Here is a 19,323-nt window from a genome sequence, read left to right as displayed (position 1 = left end):
TTTTTACAATAGCAGCTCCCCGGATATACAACAATTTTTTTTCATCTGTACTGCATCTAAACATGAGCTTTTATTCAATTCTGGTTCCTTCCAGAGATCTGAAAGGAAAACTAGTTTAATGAAATGTTACACAATGAAATGGCAAGTAACATATACAATTATACTTCTCTTAACATTCTTATTTCATTCATGACTATTTTAATTATCTCTCCCCGTGCTCTCTGACATGTGTTGTAAAAGAACACCAAACACGAATGTATTTCTGTCTACGTGTTCCACACTTCCTCCTAGAATCAAAACACTAACGTGTTAAAATTCAACATAACAAGACCTCTTAACACACCCTAATTTCAACTCTAAACCCTGAGGTACTATTCTAAAAGTGGCTAACTCTAAAGTGTAGCGTCAGAGAGCCTAACTACATCATTCAACCTTTAACACATATTCGCCATGCTTTAGTCTTTTTACAGTCACACGAATAAAAAAAAATTTAACATTCACTTTTACCATATCACGGTATTTCTTAACATTTAAAATAACAGTTCACATTGTATATAAGAACATATTAACATGCCGTTAATTTTACACATTTGAAAACATACATTAGTAGTACATTGTTAACTTCTATTCTTTTCAAAGCAAGTGCCAATTCTTTCTACATTGAAATACTACATTTCAAAAAGTCTTTCAGACTAAAACTTCTCTCTTGCTAGAATGTTTTAAATAAAATTTATACAATAACTTTTTTTTCAATATTTAAGTCTTTACACAACACTATTATACATCAACTTTAGTTTTACGCGCGAGTAATTGAAAAACATAATACCCAAAATCGGTAACAACTGATTTCTCGCCCTTTTGGCGATAAAGGTAGACCTCGCATGAGGTAAAACTTCTTGAAATCTGCCACTTGCAGTAAGAATGAAAGATTAACTTAAGTTTGCAAAGTAACATAAAATTTTACTTATCTTTGTGATATTCGGACATTCTTTTCTCGGCCCAGTCGTGGAAGGTATTGCAGATAGTAGTTTGATTTATCCTCCTTCTTGTACGGGCTCGCCCTTCAGTGCTTTCCTCTGGAAGCTTCCTTTTTTCACCAGTTCGGTCACCCTTGAATACCTTCTTTTTCTCCTCTGCTTGTGGTCTTGGCCGTTTGATGGCAGCTGGTCTTGGCGGAACCGGGAAACTTCTGTCGTGATCCTGCTTGGACCTCGTTGTTGGCCGTTCAAATTTTCCTTGTAACTTTTCCTCCGCCGCTGATGGCCCTTCCGCAGTTCGGCTACATTTACTGCGGAGAGTCCTGTCGGATGAGTCGATCTTCCGTTTTAGAGCCGGGTTATAGTTGCCGTCATTTCTCCTGGTTCTCTCCACATACGTCGTCCTTCTCCATTCTTCATTCTGGGGGTGTTCGTGAACTCTCTTTTCTGGACGGTGGAACGGCTTGTTTTTCTTGCTACCTTCAATTTTTCCGCGGGGCAATTTACTTTTCACTTGCTCCTGCCTCTTATTGGCTTGCCATTGTACTTGTCGTTTTTCCACCTCTGGAGCTTGTGCCTGCGGTGTCTGCCGTGCCGGATTCTGCAAAAGATCTGAAAGTATTTGCATTTTATTACGATCGAAGTAGGGCTTGATTTGATCAATGTTTGCGGAACAGGTTTCACCATTTCTGGCTTTTAACACTACTACAGCGTGAGTTATTTTTTCTATAACATATGGTCCTTCAAATCGTGGAAAAAATTTGGCAGTTTTATCTTCTGGTGCTGAAGAAAGTGAATGCTTAATTTTTAAAACTTCATCCCCTACTTTATAAGTTACTCACCGTCGTTTCAAATCATAATAGAGCTTCTGTTTTCTTTGTGCTACTTCCGTATTCTTTTTTGCTTCTTTTATTAGTTTTTCCATATCACCCATTTTAAATTCTGGGGCTCTTTGTTGCACATAAAATAATTTATCTAACGGTGTTATAATCTTTCTGCCTAGAAATAACTCAGCAGGAGTTTTGCCCGTAGTATCATGTTTTGCGGTCGTAAGGGCGAAAGCAAATTCATTGACATAGTTATCCCAGCTTTTATGAAAATTTTTAACATAACTACGGATAATTTTCACTATATTTCTATTGACCCGTTCCGCTATATTTGATTGCGGCCGATACGGGACCATTTTTAATGACGTATGCCCAGTTTTTGGCACATGTCTTCAAATATATTACTTACAAATTGAGGACCATTATCCGATATAACTTTTAGGGGCGCCCCGTATTTTAAAATATATTTATTTAAAATAGAATCAGTAACTAATTTCGCGGAGGCTCGTTTTAAAGGAACAATTTCGGTCCATTTACTAAAATGATCAACCATAACAAGGAGATAGCGACTTTTATTTAACTGACTTTTTGGGAAAGGGCCCAATAAATCGATGCCAATTATTTCATTTGGAAATTCGGATTTAATACTATTTAGAAACCCGGCCGGGCGGAAATTAATATAATTAGCTGCTTGACATGTTGGGCAGGACTGGACATACGCCCTTGTTAACTTTTGCAGTTCAGGAAAGTAGACTGCCTCGCATACGCGTTGGATAGTTTTTCGAATACCAGCATGAGAAGCTAAAGAGCTGTCATGGAGCTCCTGCAGGCTATTTAGTCTAAGACTAGCTGGGATAACAGGTCGAAATTCGTTGTTGGAATTCGTAGTTTTTGTATAAAATAATAGACCATCTATTAGTTCGTAATGGGCCGCCCTATTTCTTATCGCCACAATATCTTGGTGGCTAAAATTTTCAGGATCCTTCAAATACTCATAAATGCTTCCAAACTCAGGATCCTTACCCAGTTCGGTTATTACAGTTTCTCGGGGATTTATTGTACATGCTGTGAGCATTGCCACCTTTACGGTATTCCCTTGTTCATCTATTTTAATTCTTGATAGGGCATCTGCTACGATATTTTCGTTACCGGGGGTATGCTTGATTACCAGATTATATTCTTGCAGCTTGAGTGCCCATCTTATTAACCTTGGGGATAAATTTTTCCCTGAGTACAATCTAGTTACCGCCGCATGATCAGAGTACACTGTTATCGGCGCCTTTCCAAAATAGACTCGGAACGTTTGCACTGCTAACAGAACTGCAAGTGCCTCTCTCTCGGTCGGGGAATAATTTCTTTGTGTTTGATTTAAAGTTCTACTAAAAAATTCCACGGGCTGCTGATTTTGCGAAAGTACCGCTCCTACCGCATAATCCGAAGCATCCGCTGAAATTTCTAAATTTTCATCCTTTTCAGGAAATTTCAACACAGGAGCTTGCGTTAATGCTTGTTTTAATTTTTCGAAAGCACTATTGGCTTCGGCCGTCCACGAGAATCTTGCCTTTTTCCTTTTTAATTTTAACAATGGCTCAGCGATAGCCGCAAAATCTTTTATAAAGGACCTATAATATGAACAAAGTCCTAGAAAAGAAGAGAGCTTCTTTGCCGTGTTTGGAGTCGGATACTTTTGTACAGCGATTATTTTTGATTCATCTGTCTCGATCCCTTTTTGAGATATTTTGTAACCTAAATATTTTAATTCAGGGGCTGCAAATTTGCACTTTCCGACATTAACTTTTAGACCGGCCTCATTTAATAAAGAAAACACCTGTCTTAAATCCTGTAGATGTTGGTCGAGATTATCACTAGTAATAATGATATCGTCTAAATAGATAAATGTGGACTTTCCAAGAACAGGTCTTAACACAATGTCCATGCATCGCTGAAATGGTGCCGGGGCCCCTGAAAGGCCAAACGGCATACGCAAAAATGCATAAGTACCAGACTTGGTTATAAAAGCAGTCTTAGGCACGTCCTCGGGCCTCACCTCTATTTGAAAATAACCAGTCGTTAAGTCTAAAGTCGTCATAAATTTGGTTGATTTTATGTTCCTTAGAATTTCTTCTATAATCGGTAACGGATATACCGGATATTTAGTTATGGAGTTTAATTTACGGTAATCATAGCGAATCTCCATCTTTTTGGATTCGTCAAAGGATAGTCATTATTTTTCTTGCATAAAACCACCGGGCTAGCATAACTACTTGAGATGGGCGTTATGATCTTTTTACGTAGCATATCGGTAATATGCCATTCTATAATTTTTTTCTTATTCTTATCATACCGGTATGGTTTTTGACGAACTGGCATTGCATCTCCGGTGTCAATACTATGGTTAGTAACCTGAGTAAATCCTGGAATATCACTAAATAACGAAGCAAATTCACTTACTACTTGTCGGATTCTTCCTTGCTCGTCATTAGGGTGGTGGTCAAGTTTTAACATCGGCGGTTCAGCGTTTTCTGTACGTTTTCTGTACGAAGTTTCATTGTCAGCTTAAGGGACGCTTCATTAAAATCCAGCGTAGCTTGTGCTTCTGAAAGAAAATCTATTCCTAAAATTAAATGTGCTTGCAGATTCTTTACTATAAAAAACATCACCTTTACTTGTTCGTCCTTGATACGGATATACAAAGGTACTTTACCTACGCACTTACATTTTTCTCCTTGCGCCGCTAACACTGTCGTATTATCGGCATTATATATGCGGTATTTGCGAAAATACTTCCTACAAAAATCTTCTGCCACACAGGAACACTGCGCGCCGGTATCCAGGAGTGCGGTGACTGGGATATTATTCACCAAGACTTCAATCTTCGGAAGAGTCAGATTTTTCACCATTACTGTATTTAACTTGTAGGAAGAGGGGTTTTCTTGGCCTTCGGATTTCCGCACCCTCCCGTCAGCAGAAATCCGTTTTAGTTTAAATTATTTTTCCTTTCCGTGCTTTCCTTCTTTTTCCACTGGCCTTGAGACTTTTTTCCTGGGTTGCTATTGAACTGTCGACGTTCGCCGGCTGTTTTTGAATGCTCGGGTTTCCTTGCCCACTGATTCGCTTTTTTTCCGTAGCCGTGTGCTTGAGTTTGCTGTAGTCTTGGCGTACCAAATTGGTTTCGCTGTTGATATTGGCGTCTTCTTTCGACGTCCGCCGTTCTTCTACTTTCAAACTGGATTGCTAGCTCAAATAACTTTTCCAGTGTAGTCGGATTTCTCAATTCAATAAAGTCTTGCACTTGGGGTAGTAACCTCGGCAAAATCACTTGAATTATTTCAGGATCCGGACGGTTTCCATACAAGAGCTTGAAAACATGAATTTTTCTTAAAATAAAGCTCGAGAGGTTTTCGATTCTTTGTTGATATATACTGAAAAGTTCCGTTTCTAATTTCGCACGATCCCTTACAACAGGGAAGGCTTTTAGTAGGGCAGTCTTGAAATTTTCGTAAGTATAGGTGGGACTTCCTGCTTGACCCAAGAGACTTCTGCCTATACATTTGAACCAGTTAAGCGCTTGGCCCCTCAAAGCGCTGGTAGCTAAGGTAACTTTCTGAAACTCGAGCACGGGGTAGAGCATGAAGTGGTCATCCAATTTTTCCAAAAAACTGGTTACCGGTGAGTTTCCATTAAACGTTGCTTCTGGTTTCATCGAAGCGCGCATGATCTGGACGATGTAACCAAATCCTTCCAGGGCGGCAGCTGGCATTTCTGGATTCTGAGCCGTTTCTGCAGGCAGCACAGGTTCTTCTTGAAACTCGGCCATGGTTATTCTTCTTCGTTGGGCGCCACTATCAGGGTCAATGTTCCTTCTTACTTTCTTCGGGAACATACAAGGACCTGACTCGGAACAGAGAGCTTACTAAAGCTATGTTCACTAATTGTGGTAAGTAGACAGGATACAGACGAAGGGTATACAAAACCCTTTATTTTTCTCTATTTACAATAACTTCCGTACTTCGGAATACACTGACCCGCCACTTGGGGTCTAACGTAAAAGTATAAAAAATAAAACTAAACTCTAATTTAACTTTAGAATAATAAACATGGAAGATTGGCCTTATATTAACAGGAAGGCGTATGTAGTACAGATAACTGAGAACACTACAATACGTTTAAAAGTTATCAAGAGGATTAAAACCTCTGGCCTGGAAGGCAACAAGCAACTGCGTAACTTCTAAGGTAAGCGGCCTGCTTCGAACTCACTGCTTCCTCTCTCTCGCTTGGCAAAAAGCCACAACTTAAATACTTGGCGTTCGCCAGATAACTTTGCATAAAAACCTTCACGCTTATAATTCTGGCCGGAAGTAGAAAATAAGAAGTGATAGTAAAGATTTAAAATAAAAAATAAACGTTAGTAAAACTTAAGATCCTTACAGTTTAACAATTTTTCCTTCTTGGAATCTTTCGAGCTGACGTATCTTTTCTACAGGAATTCCGTGTTCAGTGAGTTCTTTGTGAATTATTTCCACGTTTGAGTTTCTAGGCAGCTTCTTAATTACTACTTTGATTGGTTTTTCGGAATTAATTTTGTATGTGTGGAATTGCACACCTCGTTTGGCCAGAAACTCCGTGATTGCGCGATAGTCATCTTTATCCCAGACTTTGATGTTGAGTGTATCTCCTGTGAGATTGCCTTTGACTTTTTTTAGCCCTAAATTTTCGATTTCCTCTTTTAACGTATCCCAGTTGGCTGTAAAATCTGAGAGAACAATTGGGGGAATATGTCCAGTGCTTTTTTTGGCGAGAGTAAATCCTGCGGACTCTGAGTTCGATTCCTGCTCCATGCGGTCATCGTCCTGTAGGTCATTGAACTTATTTTTCTGTACGGGTAGTTCAGCTTCCGAAGAATTTGAATGCGTTCGTTTATGCGTGATGCGGGGGGTTTTAAACCCGTCGCTGTTAGTAGTAATTTTCTTTTTCTTATTCTTAGATATAGTCGAACGCTCTATATTCTTTGCATCGCTTTTTTGTGTTTTATTAAATGCTTTTGCCTTTAACATAGCATCGCTTTTGTTGTTATTTTCCATAATGGAATTGTTTGTTTGATTTTTATGCATGACGGCCAGATTTAAGAATGCGTCGTAATCTTGAATGATGCGTTCAAGTTCCGCTATACGTTTGAGATCATCGCTAGTTTTGTTTTCAACTGAGTTGAATTTAAGGAGATCAGCAACAGCTTGCTTTTTTAGGGTTGTGTAAGAGCTAACATTGGGTGGGAGATTAGCTCTCTCTAAGTGTATATTAATTCTACCGAAGGCTTGTTCGGCGGCTGAGATTTCATTATCTAAATTTGCGGATGGCTGACACTCACTCATATTTCACCGAGCCGGTATTTTTGTGACTTATTACTGCGGCGATATTACTTTTAAAACAGGTATGGATATCCAGAGAGCAGGGAAGGCAAACACATTAGCAACATGCTGTGTTAATGGTACATTAATGATCTTATTGAATGACCCTACGATTACGTTTAACTGTAACTTGCTATAGATAAAAAATATATCTTATTACCAGTTTGAATTATATGAATTAAATAATTGATTTAAAAATAGCTTTTATCTTCGTATCCATGCTAATTGCGTAGTGAAATTAAACTATTAACTTTTATGCGAAATTCTGCTACGTTAATGGTTTATTAATAAAAATGGCATATCGTACTAGAGTTTCTCCGCAGAATGAACTCTCCCATTTCACGTCTTTTAGAGCAAGAAGTAGAAAAAAAAATCCCTAGTTCTGTTTATTATACTTCATTCAAATGAAATGTTTTAAATTATCGGAAATATTACTATGTCTTCTTTCTCAGTTTACACGCCTTGAAACAGTTGCTGCTAGCAGGAACATAACTTCCTAAATGCAGTGCAAGAGCAAAAATTATTATTTATCTATACGCATTTATATTAAATAACGTATTAATTATAAAATGTAATATCCTTATTAAAAGATTTATTAAAGATTTATTAACTCGAAAGTTTTATTAACTTAAAAACTATTTTATCACTTTTAAAATGATAAAGTATCTAATTGGGCTCTTTATAAATTTGTTTTCGCTACCAAGTTGCTGTTTAAAACAAGTAGTATGATATTCTGTTTTGTTTACAAAGAATCATAAGAAACCGTAATAATAGTAAGAAGAAAAAAAAAACTTCCTCTCAATGTGTATAAAAATGAGTTTAAATGAAAGAAAATATTCTTCGTTTAACAGTATGGGTTTTTCATGAATACCTTTGTTTTTCGGTTTCATTTGTTTCATTTGATGTTTGAGCTTTTACTGGAGAAGAATTACCTTCTGTTTCACCAGAGTCGTCAGCCTATCATAAAGAAAATACAAGTTAAAATGTGAAATAATAAAAACATAAATTAATTCAGCAGAGTGGAAATTTACTGAAATACAATTTTTCCATGTTAAATAACATTTATTACAGGCCTAGCGCAAACATACTCTAATTATGTTAGAAAAAACTATTCAAAAGTGCATTTCGATAAATCAAATTTAAACGATACCATAATGGTTTCTGAAACTTTTCAACGAAAAATAAGATATAGTTTCATTCTTTTCGCATAAAAATGACAAATTAAGATTTGATGTGTATCATGAAAGCTGCGAGTTTAGTTATTTCAAACACAAAATTCTAGAAAATAGAAAGTGTAAATCAAGAAGGTTATACGATGTTATTATATCACGAAATTTTAGTAAATAGCTTGTACTGAACTTTCTTTCCTCATAGCAATAACTATACACCGGTATCCAACGTATGGCAAATACTTAATTTGTATACGTAAGGAGATTAAAAAAGACACTCCAGATGAAACCACTATTCTGTAAAAAAACTAATATGATTTACAAAATAAAAAATCAATACACAAACAATTGCAGATACATTTAAAAGTACAATCATTATTAGCTTTATACCACTAATCATAAGATATAGTTCTCATATGAGACTTTTCTAGAGCTGTATTGCTTAAACATTGCTTTAGGAGTGGAGAGTTCATGATATAAGAGATACAATGTACGTGAAATTCTTAGTTCAGCGGATACGTTATTCTGTACAAACACTGTAATAAATATCTCGATACATGATTAGAAGCATTATTTCTTTATGTGCTTGTAACTAATATACTTAAATCCATTCAATTTTTCGCGTATGATATTGATTTGATGCAGGTAAAGCAAATTTTTATGCAGTGAAGTTAATTTCGATGATCCTTTCTTCAAACAGCCGAAGGCAGACCCCACCCCCACACACCCAAAAAAGATTCCATAAAATATCTTGACAGAATTGTACATTTTTACGAAAATAAAACACCAGCACCAGAACATCCAAAACATTTCTCACATTTGGAGTATTCAGGAAGTTTAAATTTTTTCTTCAGATAGCTTTGAGCATTCTTTATTCTGCCTGTGAATGACTTTACGCACCGTATTTTCTTACAAGACTGAAAAAAATTTCATAGTAAACCATGTACAATTTGACAATCCTTGATACAAACAGTCTTTCGATCCTGCAATTAGACGCAATAGAACAATTTTTTTTTTTTTTTTTTTTTTTTTTTTTTTTCAATATGGACGGAAAAGTTTGGCACTAGACTTCCTCGAAAACAACATTTGAGTAAACTGTCACGTGCCTGACGCATTTAATTTTCATGTGAAATGTTCTTACGTATCCTTCTTCATCGAACTTGTCATTTTTATCAAATTTTAATAGAATAAGGATTGCATTAGTTCTTGTATTATACTGATTGCTGCTCACGATAAGAAAACAGCAAAAAATATGCATCTTCAGCCGAATAACGTTCATTGTGTATTTGGTAAGCATAAATTGATTGACTTCAAATTTTAAGAGCAGTTATGGTACCAAGCATGAATTGAGAACCTATTAATTTACCTATGTTTATTAGACACCTATATTATTAAACAATTTATTGGCAAATTGACCTTTTTAACTCATTAGAACTTGCCCAGGGTGCTGATAATGCATTTATGGGGTGTGATTTTAACGATGAAGCGGGGAGGAAATGTTACATGCCTTAAATCTAAATTATACTTTCCAACAGAAACAAAATCATTATGCATTTATAAGGTATTTCTCCCGCCTTCTTAGCATGCCTTCGTGGTGCAGTTGTCAGCACGCTCGGGGCGTATTCAAGAGGCCCGTGGTTCGAGTCCCGACAAGGAGGTATTTCTCCCACCTTCTTAGCATGCCTTCGTGGTGTAGTGGTCAGCACGCTCGGCGCGTATTCGAGAGGTTCGTGGTTCGAGTCCCGGCGAGGGTATTGCTCATTTATTTTCATCTCTCCTACTTCGAAATAACCTAATGTCTCTACATATTAATTTGTTTTCTTTTTTTAAAGACTTTTTTGGTTGTTTTTAATAACTTAGAATTTATATTATATTAATGCAAAAAAAGTGTAAAAGTGGTATGCATGCAACGGGAAAACACGATTCGTAAAGCCAAATCAATTATTAATGTCAGTATTCACTTATAGAAACCAAACATAACATTTAAGAATCAACCCAGAATAATTCAAACTGTCAGTATTGAATGTTAACTTATGCGAGGTATGTTTTCTTCCCTAGCCGCGTGCTTTCGTTGTGTAATTCGAAAGCACTTCTGGCTAGCAATAGGAAGATCCGGAGTTCAAGTCCCAGCAAGGGCATTGCACATTTTCAATATTATCCTGCTCAAAAATAAAATACCTAATGGTCTCTATAATTCATTGAATGCGAAATAAATAATAATACTCCTAAAGGTTAAAGTAACAAATGAAAACAGCAAGAAGGTTAGGTTAATTGATTAAGACAAAGCAACTTTAAGGCTATCTGCCTATGGGAAGAGATGCCTTCGTGGAAGACATTTTAAGGAAACTCGTTCTTATCCGCGTTACATACAGAAAAAGCCACGAAGAACAACCACGCAGCGAGCCCTCTCGCCGGGTTTCGATCCCAGATCGAACTATCAGTTTTCAGCGAATTTACCGCTCGGACGCTGGCCCTCTAAACAGCGAGCATCGACATAAACAAATTTGCAGGATAATTGTTTCGAAGGTTAAATAAGAACCTACTTTTTCAGCTACGGATTCAAAATAACGAAAAAAGGCATACTGGAACAACGTTGCTTTAGAAAATAGAAATGCCACTTTCCTTAGAAAATCTATAGTGTGTCAGCTGTATGATAGAGATTGAAGCTACTGGAAGGATGAGTATCCTTATCTATTGATAGATGAGTGAAAAAAAAGCACCTACGAAAGAAATTTCTGAAAAACTGATAGTAAAAAAGGGATTAGAATTAAATAATTATTTCAATCGAGAAAAATTGTAGAAGTGAAATACCGCTGGAATTCTAATTTGCGAAGAGACTTTTCATATTTCTTTCAGTTTTGGACTCTAGTCCCAATTTTAGTCTCTCTTCACGGCCATCATTTTAAATGGCGTCAATTTCTGTCATTTTGCTAGAACTTTTACAATTTTCTCTCTATTGCCCTTATGCAGATCCATTTCTCTTTTTTGAAGTGATTTTCAATCCTGCAGCTGAAAAAAATATTTGACTTTCGAAACTATAGTCCTGAAAATTTACTGACGATACACTGACTCTTGTCGTTTAATAATTATTAATTTTAACTTTTCGGCGTGTTCTTTTTTGTTAGAATAAAATTCCTATTTACCGTCTCTTCCTCTTTAGATGAGAGTCTGCTTCCACTTTTCCTCGCTGCATACTGGTAAAGGTATGTTGCCAGATATCCTATAGGGTCTCTTGGTCGCCTTGCAGCGACTTGGGTAAGACCTTTGATAAGAGCGTCCCCTAGAACCGTGGCTAAGTAGCGGCTATCTCTGTTTTGGCGATCAAATAAGATAGGATAGATGGACGTCATTTGAACTGGTTTTTGATCTTTTGCGTCGTCTTGACTCGGTTCTGTAGTCGTTGTAGAATCTGAATACTGAGGTGTATTTCCAGGTTCTGGCTCGTCAAAGAGAGAGTCATAATCCTCTTCATCGAAGAAGTAGCTAGCTGGTTAAGGTATTAATAAATATTAATTAATGTTAAGATAATCAGTTTTCAAAGCAGTATATAAATATTCTATGATGTGATGTACTGAAATTACTGCTTTGAAGACTGAAATATATACTGAAACAACAGCATTAGAACAAAGTTTCTAAAATCAGCATTATTTGATCTAAAATCAGCAACCAAGATTATTATTATTATTTTTTGAATTTTCAATTTCATATATTGTCACCATTGGAGAGAAGAATACACATTTCATATGAATAGGGTGGTATGATAATGATAAATATGTAATTACCATTTAAAAGACAGAGGTTAGCATTTAATTCGTAGATGTGATATACTGACTAATTGCTCAAGTAATACATTATAATTGAGGTCACTGTTGCTATTCTCCATTTCAGCTTTAGATCAGATTTTTTTTTAAATTTCTGATCAACAGCACTTTTAGGAAAAAATGACTGAGTGAACTTCTTGATGTTTTAAATGAAAAATTTGTAGTCCTTAAAAATTCAAGTTTTACATTTATTACAATTTCAACTAGAACAAGGTAACAACAGGTAAGCAAACGCAAAGTTTACTTTTGTAAAACGAACACCATAGTTTTACAGTGAGCATTCAATAAGCCTAACTATAAAACAATTCTAGTAGGAGGGAAACCTCGATATTGCCATTATTCTGAAGTATGGAAACAAATGCACAAGTTACTGAAACTTATTAGTTGATTTTTGTTACGCAGGAAAAGAATTGTTAGTCTATCATGTCTGTACATGTTAAAAGACATCTGACATTATTCACTAATTGAATTCTTGACGAAGGAAGGCAAAATATTCGGGGTATCGTAGCATTTCAGTCTATACTGGTACAACTTCTTTCACCACCATAAAAAATCTTATATGTAGCCAGCATATGATCTCCTGCCAATTCCATGTTTCAAATACCAGCAAGTTTCAAAGACATCATTTCTAAATGATCGTTTGAAAATGAAATCTAATTTTTTTTTTCAATAAATATAGAAGTCTGTAATAGGAAATTTTGGCTAATATTTTATTAGATATCATTAGCCATGGATAAAAATTGGCTTTTCTAAATTTAAACTAGCATAATCAAATGCTTTACCTTTTATTTTAATAATCAAATTCGTAATTTATTGGGCAGGTGAAAAATATTTAATTAGTTTTCCATTAAGGAGAATTAAGTGTTTATAATGCTATAGTATGAAAATTAGTTGGAACAAAGGGATATTTCTGACAGTTTATGTACATACCTTCTAATCTCATAATTTAAATATGAGATAAATGAGTGATAATTTAAAAATAAATTTGAAATGAGTTTTCCTTTAGCGGAAATGACCTCTACAATGCGCTAAGTTCCCTGGTCTTGCGCAAACAGGTTTTCTTTCTTTATCATGGAATTATACTTTTGTAGCATTCTTAATCCACGCGCTCTTTTGTCGTACAATTTTATTTATTAATTATTTTAATTATTTTGCTAAGATGTTCCTTGAGAATATGCAGCAAGTTTTCGATTGGATTTAAGTCCGGTGAATTTCTAGGCCAATCTAGCGCAACGAATTTATTTTCCAACTTAAATTTTCTGATAGATTTCAAATTGTGGCACACTGAAATGTCCCTGCAAAGGTTTTCTAAAAGGGCACAATTTTGCGATTTAAAATTTCTATATACCTCTATGAATTCAGCATTCCGTCAATCGGAACTAGACTTCTAGTGTCATCTGCTGTCAAAAATACCCTCAAAACATTTGTTTTCCAGAGCATTTTACAATTTACTGGATATGTTGATGTCTTATTAACTTAGCTTTGCTTCTTCTAATAACGTTAGATATGTAATCATGAACAAATAAATGAGTCTTATCGCTGAAAACAACCGTTTTATTGTCATTTATGGTCCAAGATTTATATTTTCTGGCGCACAATAATAGTTTTTACTTCATATGACGCGTGAAAAAGTGTTTTCTACTTGAGTTTCCCACTTTCCTACTAGTAGTGAGAAGTTCTATGCCGCACATTTGAAGTGGATGAATATCAATGCCCATAGACATTAGATCTCTTTTAAGGCCTTTGCTATTTTTTGTTGGATTAATGATGCTGTTTTGAAGTAGGAAACCTATCACAGTTTGTAGTTGTTTTCATTTTCCTGCAACATTTGCCCTCCCTTTCGAAAGAAAATGATCTACTTTCATTTTGGCTCCTCAGTATTCGAGGAACGCTCCGTTTTCCAACACCAGCAGCAAAAGCAATATTTCTCACAGTCATGGTTGTGTTACTGTTAAATGCAATAATATCTGCTCTCTTTCTAGGTGTTACATCTATTTTTGGTGCACTAAAATGAATGCATGGAAAACGTATTTAAAAAGAATGCAAAAGTAACTTCTCTTTTCAGAGAAACAGGTTTAAAAATGGCGCAATAATCCTAATTTATTAGGATTCTGGAAATGTAGAAGTAGACAACCAGACGATTTAAAGCAGATAAAATTGCTTTGAGGGACCTGCTGGCACTAGCTAGTAACCAGCTTAAAATTTTGTGAAAAAAATCGTTTTGTCCCAATTAATATGTACACTATATTGTATTTAAAATGAATACCGTAATATGGGTTTCTTCTATGTTATTTCTATAGTATCAAAAAATCTAAATTCAGTTTGATTTGCACTTAAATTCCTGCGATAGTCAGGTAACAGTAAAAAATGCTTGTTACGTTTTTTAATTATGGATGAATGGTGACAACCGCAAGGTGTGGTATTAGTAAGAAGTCAATTGAAGAAAGTATGTTTGAATTTTTTTGTTTCCTCTGATGCTTCGTCACCCTACGCAGTGCAACAGCATATTTTGTATTAAATGAATTTTGGGAATAAATAAATATCGTGTCTAGATACAATAGAAATTGCCTTCATATGTGCTGAATCTTTTGATATTAAACTCTCAGCATAACGATTCTATATTGTTTCATTACAATCTGTTAAGAGATGAAGAATCATATAAGATTTTAAACTATATGTGAAAAACAGAAAGTACCACTTCCGGTTTAGCATACATAATGGAAATCTAATATATCATTATCAGTCAGGATCCCATATGCATCATTTATGTATATACGAGTTAAGTGACAAACTTAAAAAGTTTTGGATTACACCACAATACCTTATTTCACGAAAATCTATTTATAGCTTCGAGGGAGTATCACTTCCAGTTTATTAGTTTTAGCCAAAAGGCAATATATTGTTCCAATTGATATAAAAGTTTTAAATGATGAGACTGAAAAGTTTTGGAATGTATTTTAAAACAATTTATCACTAAAAGCTCTTATGGGCTCAAGTAACCACTTCCGGTTGCCAATTAAAAACTGTTATAAGTTTCAAGTAAAGTATCACTTCCGCTTGTCAGTTTTACACAAAATCTAGTCAACTCTTTATATGAAATCAGAAAGCTTAAACACAGAAAACAGAAATTTCTGCAAGTTTAATGTAAGAGTTGTCGTGGACGTAAACATCGTCACGCACATACGGACAGACAATATTGTAAAAATAGTAAAAACGTGTTGTGGGAGAGCGTATTTACTAAAAACTCACTATTGAATTTTTGGAACGAACACATTATCACCAGAATCTACGAAGATACGTTGGCAGGAGGTAAAAGTGAATCGTCATATTTACATAAGGTTATGAGTTACTTGAAAATGACTCTATAGATTTTCGTTGGATGAACATAATCATGGAAGACGAATTGTATAGATGCAAGATGAGAAATCTGGGACAGAAAAACAACTTGTGACAATTTCTATCATTACGATGAAAAGGGGTATCATTACTGGGAGGGGGTGAGAAGAAATGTTGCATGAGGATCTGGTTTTATCGAAAAATTTCGCAAGATTTGCACCTTAAGAATGGGTAGGTCAGAAATGAAGAAAACCTGGGTTGGCGGTTCTGGAGAATCGCTTTCGGTGACTACTGCGAATGAAGATATGAAGATAATTTCAATTTATGGCTAACGATAACAGTCAGCTAAAATAACCCAAAAACGAAATTAGAGAACATACTGTGGAAGCACAGTGGATCTCTTGAATATGTTCTGGAATATGTTCAGAACATAGAAATTTATTAAAAATATTTAACATTCTTTGGAACGAAGAACGATCTTTATTTGTTGCGAAATAAAACGGTAACACGGTTTTAGAATGCCAGCTTGTGAAAACTCCAACAGACTATAAAGGAAAACAAATCTTGGTAAAATTCTGCAAAAAAATGGTTGCTTTTGACTGATAACACTATAGCAATGAAAACTGAATTTTTTTCAACACTCGCAGTACTTATCAGACTGTCCTTCATTTGATTTGTTTTGTTTTAAAAACTAAAGAAATATTTGATTTGTTCATGTTATAGCGACAATGATGATAATAAAGATATTATTCAGGAATGATTTAAGGGACATAATGAATACTTTTTTTCTGTCGGAATTTGAGTCAAATGTATTGAAGTCAAAAGAAGTTACGCAAAACTGAGTAGATCAATTTGTATATTTATTACTTACAAATACTGTATCAAGCTTATTTAAGATCTCTTTTATAGGTCCCCAAGAGTTTAAATTCTGTAACAGTAAATAGCCGATAATGAGACGTGAATGATTATTCCGTGGGTACTATCTTCAATGAGGATTAAGCTGTTTACAAGTTTTAGCAAGCATGTATTAGTCAACTAATGTTCTTCACTTTGAAAAAACATAAAGAGATATCTTGCATAATTGTGGGAATCATCAACGCCCAATGCTGAATTAGAATTGCCAGCAATGACGTCATCGCAGTACAGCTCAGCGCGAAGCATTCCGGACAGAAGTAGATCGCTTCCAAACGTGGTCGAGAGTGGAGGGTAGATGCGAGCAGACGGATCGTATGCCTTCAAGAGTTGAAGAAGACAGACGGTCTTAGATCTTATTTTGGGAGTTTTGATTCTTCTTTTGATGTTTCGCCTTTAGCTGTGATGACTTTAGATGATCATACTATTTAAAACTAGCTGTGTACTAATATATTCTATCAACGCCGGAGGAACTCTGTGTGAAGGACTGTCTGTGATTGCGCATCATTACATGAATAATTCAACCTTTAATCTTTGCTTAATTTATCTTTATTATTTTTATTTCTTATTGTTAAATAAAAGCATATGTACAATGCCACAATGCTGCTCTCCTGCTCTGATTTAAAAGAGAACTCTACAGAACATGGCGCCCAACGTGGGGCCTCAAACTCGAAAGTGTGCGAGTGACATTATGAACTGTGCTTTCAACTGACTGAGTGAACTGTTCTCACAAGGTATTCGATTTATTGGATTACTCGTATAAAGTGTGTGGATTACCCTTATTGAAGATGATCATCTGTCGAGTGAGTACAAAACTTTCTTTCCAATATGAAGTTAGTAGAAATTCCAGAATTGGAAGCAGCTTTAAAGAACAGTAAAAGTTCTGAAATCAAAAGTTTTCATAAGCTTATTTTTAATACTGATGGAGATCGAAATAACCGGAAAAGATTACGTGAATTTTCTGGCTTTATATTTAAACCAGATACTGAAGAATTTAATAAGAAAATAGATACAGTGCAGAATAGTTTTACTTTGAATGAGTTAATTAAAGTTTGCAATGCATAAATTCAGAAGGTTTAAAATCGGAAGTCGTAACCCGAATTGTCTCTTTCCTGTGTGATTTATCTGTATTATTTGAAAATATTTTGCATGAAGAAAATAGTGATATTGAAGATGAAACTGTTAATAAAATTTCTGAAGTAGTGCTTGATGATAAACAAAGAGACAATCTTGGTTTTAATGAGTCTCAAGTAAATAACAGTATGTAGCTTCCAATTCAAGATCATTTTAAACTTCATCTTAGTTTTTCTGATATTGAAAGTATTATTAATCCTTTTTCTGGTAATGCATATGAAAATGTTGATAAATGGATTGATGAATTTGAAGATGTTATAAATTCTTTGAAATTGAGTGATTTGCATAAATTAGTGTTTGCTAAAAGATCATTAAAAGGTAAAGCGAAACTATTTATTCAGAGTGAACCTAAAGTTAATGACTGGTGTAAGTTAAAAAAGCTTAATAAATAAAAGAAATCTGAATCTTAAAGAAATCTGAATATGGTAAAGCTTTTAATTCTGCTGAATTGCATGAAATGTTATGTAAACGTAAATTAATGCCTAATGAATCTTTAGATGAGTATTTTTTGAAAATGAAAGAAATATGTTCGCGAGGTAACATTGAAGATGCTTCATTAATTAAATATGTTATTGATGGTATTCCCGATTCTGTGGTGAGGAAAACTATATTATATGGTTGCGAAACAATAACTGAATTTAAACAAAGGCTTAAAACTTATGATAAAATGAGATCGGACAATGATAAGTTTAAAAATACGAAACCGAAAGTAGACACTCAAGTTAAAGATAGAAGTAAGCTTGCGTCATCAAACCGAAATCAATCTAACGTTAATAAGGTCAAATGTTCTAATTGCCAGGAATTTGGGCATCGAGCATCGCACTGTGTAAACAAATCGAAGGGTATAAAATGTATTAAATGTAAAATTTTTAGGCATAAATCAAGTGACTGTCCAGAGCAGAACCCCGAGACACAACAAGCAGATTTATTACAACGAATTTCTGACAAGGATAGAATTATGAAGACTGTAGGAATAAATAATCATTTAGTTGATAGTCTAGTCGACACTGGTTCAGATGTTACGATATGCAGCGTAGAGTTACACAAGCAGATTGGTTCTCCAAGTTTAAATTGTAGCGATATCGCATTAAACGGAATTGAATCAAAGCAAACGTACGCCACCGGCTTTTTTATTTCTGATATTTCAATTGATAGTTTTTCACTCCGTACGAAAATTTATGTTGTTAAGTCATTTATGTAATCAAAGTGTATTAGGTTTGGATGTATTGATTCAGTTTAACTTCTCTTTTACCGAGAATGGCCTTCAAATAATTTCTCATCGGAATAAAAGTAATGTAAACTTGATAACTGCTGAGTCATCTCGAAATTCTAACGTTCGTTGCGTTATGGGAAATTTGAATATTGCTGTGTCATTGAAGAATGTTTATGATCTTTCTCAATAGTCTGGAGTCTCCGTTAATGTAAACGAAAACCCCGAAAGCGGAAGTGGATCGACGTTTAATTACCTTTCACATCTGGTGAATGCTATTTCTGTAACGAGATTGATTTATCGCATATTTCAAATGTAGAACATAAAGAAAGACCGTGTAATTTAATTAATTCGTACCAGCCTCAGAAAAATAGACAATCTGACTTTAAGATGCAAATAAATTTATGCGATGAAATTCCTGTCTGTCAAAATAGAAGATACATGTCTTTCGCGGAACAAAAAATTGTTGACGATCAAATTAAGGAATGGTTAAAAGAAAAAATAATAAAACCTAGCAACTCTAACTACGCAG

At 34.9% G+C, this 19,323-nt stretch overlaps 1 protein-coding gene across 3 annotated transcripts in view; it reads right to left on the bottom strand.

Annotated features, from left to right (window-relative positions):
- LOC118202692 (uncharacterized) overlaps window positions 1-19,323 on the bottom strand; it is a 376,501-nt gene that overhangs the window by 53,289 nt on the left and 303,889 nt on the right. For all 3 annotated transcript variants that reach the window (XM_085813163.1, XM_085813164.1, XM_085813165.1), the window contains 2 exons: window positions 11,522-11,865; window positions 8,081-8,166 (listed from right to left, as the gene is read on the bottom strand). In XM_085813163.1, the coding sequence (XP_085669289.1) occupies window positions 8,081-8,166; window positions 11,522-11,865 (430 nt within the window). The remainder of the gene's footprint in view (window positions 1-8,080; window positions 8,167-11,521; window positions 11,866-19,323) is intronic.

This window comes from Stegodyphus dumicola, chromosome 3, assembly GCF_044657685.1.
Source record: "Stegodyphus dumicola isolate Sdum_Otavi_A_Nest chromosome 3, ASM4465768v1".
Classification (NCBI taxonomy): domain Eukaryota; kingdom Metazoa; phylum Arthropoda; class Arachnida; order Araneae; family Eresidae; genus Stegodyphus; species Stegodyphus dumicola.
Note: the sequence above shows the minus strand (reverse complement) of the source record. Positions and strands in the feature narration are given on the sequence as shown.